The 5,745-nt window shown below is 40.7% G+C and overlaps 1 protein-coding gene across 1 annotated transcript; it reads left to right on the top strand.

Moving 5' to 3' along the window:
* The first annotated feature begins 361 nt into the window (after window positions 1–361).
* LOC115820576 (lectin-like) lies at window positions 362–4,660 on the top strand. The gene is made up of 6 exons (XM_030784199.1): window positions 362–417; window positions 1,855–1,955; window positions 2,986–3,131; window positions 3,283–3,423; window positions 3,587–3,695; window positions 4,581–4,660. The coding sequence occupies exons 1-6, from the start codon at window positions 362–364 to the stop codon at window positions 4,658–4,660; spliced, it is 633 nt and encodes a 210-aa protein (XP_030640059.1).
* Window positions 4,661–5,745: the final 1,085 nt, after the last annotated feature.

Here is a 5,745-nt window from a genome sequence, read left to right as displayed (position 1 = left end):
GGTGAATTTGAGACACTAAATTGCCCCTACGTATGAATGTGTGTGTGAGTGTGTTTGTCTGTGTGTCTGCCCTGCGATGGACTGGCGACCTGTTCAGGGTGTTTCCCTGCCTTTTGCCCTATGAGCGCTGGGATAGGCTAATCAGGATAAACGACTTAGATAATGAGTGAGTATATGTATGTATGTATTCATGTATGTATGTATCTGTCTGCATGTCTGTCTGTCTATCTTTCTGTCTGTCTGTCTGTCTGTCTGTCTGTCTATCTGAAATACCCATCTCCACTGTTAGGGTAATAATTAAGTTTAAAACTGGAGGTGTGATGAACCTGTCCAGAAGAGGACACAAGTGTATTTTGCCTCCATGTGGAGAGTGGAGAGGATGGTGCTCACAGGCAAGAATGTCTCCAAGGGACACAGGTGGAGACCTGCAGTGGTTGGTTGCATCACTGGGGTCTCCAAATCTCCAGAACAACAGTTAGACACCACCTCTATACATACAAGCTGTTCAGAGGACTTGCGAAAAGGAGAACCTCTGGTGTCAACAGAACAGGTTTGATGGCCAAATGAAACAGAAACAGAGATGATCATGCAGAAGAGAACCTGATCGGCACTGTGACGTCCAGTGGTGGAGCTGTTTTTTCGCTGGTGGAGCTGTTTTTTCGCTGATGGAGCAGTGATGTTGTGTGGCTGTTTTTGTGGTGGTGGAGCTGTGATGTTTTGAAGCTGTTTTAATTCCAAAGGCCCTGGGCACCTTGTTTGGACATATAGCCCCACAGACTGTATCAGGGACCAGGAGGTTTTAAACCAGAATCTAACTGGCAATGCCATGACCTAATACAAAGATCCAATGTATACGTCCCAGTCCACAGAAAATAAAGCATATATCCCAGTCCACAGAGAATGAAGCATAGGCCTACCTCTAAACTCACACAGAAATCATTTGCTCATCACAGTCAAGCGTTCACAGTGGCCCCTAACACAACAGGCATGGGTAACTTTTTTTCTATAATTTACAGCTTAGTCTTAACACAGGATATAAATAAAAGGGCCAATAGTACTAGATGTTAGGGTAGGGCAGGTGTTAGGTGCCTGGTGTTAGGGTGTTTCTGTCATATAATGACCTTATCTGACCTTATCTCTCATCTACTCTGGCTCTGGTTCTGGGCAGTGACATATTTATATTTACCTCTAACAGATAAACTCAGAGAGGACATAACAACCCAGGCGCTGGACACAGAGAGACACATTGACCGTAAAGATTCAGGGGAGATTACTCTCCCCAGATTATTCACCCATCAGGGCCAGGGCAGAGCAGACTAGACCTTCCACAGTGTGTTAGAAATTATTCTCCACAGATTATTCACCCATCAGGGCCAGACTGCCAGGCCTTTCGCAGTGTGTTAGGGTGGAGTGCATTCAGCGGATCCCAAACACCAGCAGACGGCAATCGCTTCACCTCCTGGTGAAGCTGGACTTATGACTGCTAAAGCTTCGTGAAATATCCAGTGATCACTTACATGTGTTTTTGTTCTTCAGCAACTAGGGAAAGGCCTGATGAAATGTGTTAACTCTATGAGAGTTTGTGTTGGGCTGAAATATCATTTCATCTTCATATTGTTGTAAGTGTTGTAACAGTTTTGCTTTGTTCTGGAACTCAAAAGCAGACCAACACATGAACTAGGATCAGAGTGAGAAAAAACAGAAAACCACGCGAGCATATGTCACGCTCTATCCTCAGTAACTCACAACGGTAATCCTGGATCCTCTCAAGGGACATACTAATTAATATTTTCTAACAAAGCAGTTCTGAATTTCAATGTGCCACACTTTGTTTTCACTGTGGACTCATTGTAGGCTTCTCATCATCACCATGATGAAACTGAACTTCATCTCTTGTGGAGTAGAACACAAAGCACAGGGACTGGAGCCCATAGAGAAGCAAATCCTGCTTTTTTGTACATTTGTCAAGTGTTCTTCCAGTTGAGATGGAGTTTGCACTGTTCTTAGACATGTTCTTCCCTCTGACAGTCCAAACGGTTTGAGGGACTAAGCTAGATCACATACACCAGTAGGGTGATTGTGTTGTGTGTTCACAACTGTTGTGTACCAACAGGTTTTTTATTTGTTTGTTTGTTATGTCTGTTTAACAGGTTTTTTTTCTTTGAGAACCCCCCCAGAGACTCTGAGGCCAAAAAAGGTCTCGTATACAGAGGGAGGTGGGGAGAGACAGCTCAATATAAGAGGAGTGAAGGAGGACAGTGAGGACAGGAAGAGTAGAGCTGACGTCTCCTTCTTAATCTGGTAAGTCGATTCTTTTGTACATCAGCATCTACAAGAATCTGAAAAATGACCACAGAAAGAAAAATGGAAGTTTGTTTCAAAAATTCAATTTCAATTTTTTCAGCCCAAAAATATGTGTCTTTGTATGTGCCTTCTCGTTTTTTTAAAAAAAAAGGATTCACTAATGTTAAATGAAACAGTTGAACAGTTGACAAAAAAGTGGACACTATTTGAATCTAATGCTAAGCAGTGCATGAGAATATTGAAACAATAACACACATAAAACTAAAGTTCTATGAACTGCTGTGATATGTGACCCGCGACTCTGCCCTGTTGTGCCAGAAGAATCATCAGAGAGGAGGGAGAATGAACTTTACCAGCCTGTTAATGACCTGTCTGCTGATAGGGAGCAGTGTGTCTTGGTCCTTTAAGAGAGGTACTATTACAACATTATATCATTATTGACATGCAGCACACAGCGTCACTTAATATAGCTTTATTATATCTCTTTGCACTTTGGTCTTCACACAGTCCTTTCATTGTCCTACCTGTCAAATTATCTTGGAATAAGCTAACAGTGTAAAGAAAGCCAGAGAAGTGGTAACTGAGCAAATCAGACATTATGCCGAGTAAAGTGACACAGTTCAGTCTTTTGAATGTCGTTATCACAGATAAATAAAACATTGCAATTTGGTCCTTTTGAAGGGGCTGTAGACCACACTCACCACCTGAGACGCTGTTCCATGAAAATGCCCAGATCGTGTGATGTGAAGAATTATGAACACTGGTACAAAGTGGGCAACTCCTGCGTCATGTATTTCAACGAATTGCTGAACTTTACTGACGCTGAGGTAATTCATGTTATATTTCAGAACCGTAGTCATACAGTAATTCATGGTTTGAAGAAACCAGATTTGTCTTTAATAGGTCATTTTGGACATGGAATGTCTTGAGGTGACCTGAGTGACCAGTGTGTCCTCACGCTTCGCTCTCTTTCCACAGTTCCGCTGCAGGAACGCGGCACCTGGTGGTCACCTGGCGTCCGTGCACAGCAGTCAGGCCAATAACGATCTAAACTGTATCGTGCTCAAGTACAACAAAAAGTCTCCTCGCATCTGGTTGGGCGGCTTTGAGTTTTTTAATGTCAGTAAGAAAAGTCCAAGAAAATGAAGATTATATATATATTTTTTCATTCTGATTAATTAATGGTTTGTAACAAAAGTGTGACATAATGATATTCTCTCTCTCTCTCTGTCTTTCTGTCTCTCTCTCTGTCTCTCGCTCTGTCTTTCTCTCTGTCTTTCAGTCTGGTAAGTGGGTCTGGATTGATGACTCTAACTGGGACTTTCAGGCCTGGGTTCCAGGAGAGCCCAACAATCACAACAAAGAGGACTGTCTGGAGATGAACTGGAAAGGTAAAAAGGGGGGGGTTGTTGGGAAATGTAGTTGTGATTGAATAGGAAGATGGACGGGTGGAGAATCAGAGAGATGTTAGGTGAGGGAAAGAGAGGAACAGTGAAAGAGGGGAGAGAAATAAACTCTGTGCTCTGACACATAAATAAACTTTATTATTATTTCACTGTTACATTACTACTGAAGTCACTTGGCCAGTGAAACTGACTGTCGTTACTCTTGTAGCCACAGCAGTGAAACAGAGCAGAAACACACTCATGTAACAGACCAGACAACATGGGGCACACTTACTCACGCACTCACATCTGCCTCACCAAACTAAAGCCACTGTGTTTGTTTTTTACACACATACAGGAACACACACACACACGCTCACTCCAGAAAGCCATTCATCTCTAGCCTGTCACTGGTCCTAACAGATACACATGCTTTATCCACACAATCATTTATTTCAATTTAGTCAAAACCAGTTTGCTCAGAATTGTGTAAAAGTTTGTCACCTGATGATGAGGAGTTTTATCCTGTGTCACAGGTTTAAAAATGGGTTGTCAAACCCATCAATCGTAAAACCAGTTAAAACAAGCTGCTATATGAGTGAATAATAGTCATCATGTGACTGTATGTCCTTTGTATTCACTGAAACCCACCATTATATTCATTATTAGTACTGAGTGCATCTACATACATGTACAAGTTCCACAGTTACAGTGGTTTTCCTTTAAATGTGAGCTGAATGTGAGTGTAAGAAAGATAGACATGAACAAATGATAAACAGGAAGGAAGAAACATTTTACAGACAGGAACCTAAGACAAGATAAAAACAAGGTAATCTTTTTCCAGGGCATTAACAAGATCAGTCTTGTTTATAATGTTTCTCTCTCTTTCAGAAAAAGGCAAGTGGAATGATGATTGGTGTCCTACAAAGAAGAACTTTCTTTGTTCTTTTACCAACAAAAAGACAAATTAACCCCACTGTTCTTTTCCACGATCTTTAAAAGTCATTCTTCTCATATTACTGGATGAATTTTTCAAGGCAAATGCAAAAATTAAAAAAAAATTGAAATAAACATGTTTAGCAATGAGGAGTTGAGGAAAATGAATCTGTGTTCTCTTGCGTGGATCAGAACATGAAAACAGCATTCCAGCTCTCCTCTCTCCTCTCAAACACAGCACAGACAGATAACACATTCTTTACATGTGTATATGATCAGGACTCTTGAGTTGAGTTCGCAGGCATTTTGAAAATAACATTTTAGGGCAGTAGTGGCTTTAAACAGCGGTGGACCGATATCTGAACAAAAGGAAAATCTGTGTGTGTGTGTTCTGTTTTTAACCTCTTCTCATGCTCCTTTTAAACTGGCTTACGTTTCACTAACTTGAAGAAACAGGGTAAACTGCACACATGCAGAGGACTGGGGCATTAGATACTAACTCAGAGGATAAGGTGTGAATCTGTTGATGGGCTGCACACCAGAAAAAGAAGCCTTTTATTGGTCAATGGTAAATATTAAAGAATGTGGTGTTAAAAATTACACTGTACTTGAAACGACATGACTAATAAGGAAACGTTAAGTGTTTAAGAGTTAATGAACAAACGTATTTGGAATTAACCAGATAGGTGAAGGATAATTAAATGTCGTGTGACATCCTACATGTCGTTCTTTATCCACTGACAAATGTTAAACTACAGACACTGAAGATAATAAAGCAACTCAAATATAAATATATAGGCTGCCATAAACAGGATATTTAAGAAATGTACTGTAATAGCTTGCTACGGGGAAACACCGAATTAAACTAGGAGGGCTGGCGTCTTTTTACTGATTATTATTCTTAATTAAGAGAATTCTTAATTGTTTTTTTGGTATGAATCTTAATGATGATGAACATTATAGGGGCAAGAGCAAACATCAGTCAACCCTCAAACACAGCATATCTCCATCACTCTCAGATTCACAGTCTCTTACGATTGCTTACACACTGAAATTAAACATAACACGCAGTCAGTGAAACCTGACACTCAAGGAGCAAAACCTCAGTCCAGATCTGCAC

This window comes from Chanos chanos, chromosome 9 (assembly GCF_902362185.1).
Source record: "Chanos chanos chromosome 9, fChaCha1.1, whole genome shotgun sequence".
NCBI classification, from domain to species: domain Eukaryota; kingdom Metazoa; phylum Chordata; class Actinopteri; order Gonorynchiformes; family Chanidae; genus Chanos; species Chanos chanos.
The sequence above is the reverse complement of the archived record's forward strand: the minus strand, read 5'-3'. Positions and strand labels throughout refer to the sequence as shown.

Bases quoted from the DNA above. Each gene is read 5' to 3' on its own strand.
- LOC115820576 (XM_030784199.1), top strand. From the start codon at position 362: ATGTGGAGAGTGGAGAGGATGGTGCTCACAGGCAAGAATGTCTCCAAG. The intron at 418-1,854 runs GTGGAGACCTGC...GACTCATTGTAG, and splicing joins AATGTCTCCAAGGGACACAG to GCTTCTCATCATCACCATGA. The intron at 1,956-2,985 runs GTACATTTGTCA...GTCCTTTTGAAG, and splicing joins GAAGCAAATCCTGCTTTTTT to GGGCTGTAGACCACACTCAC.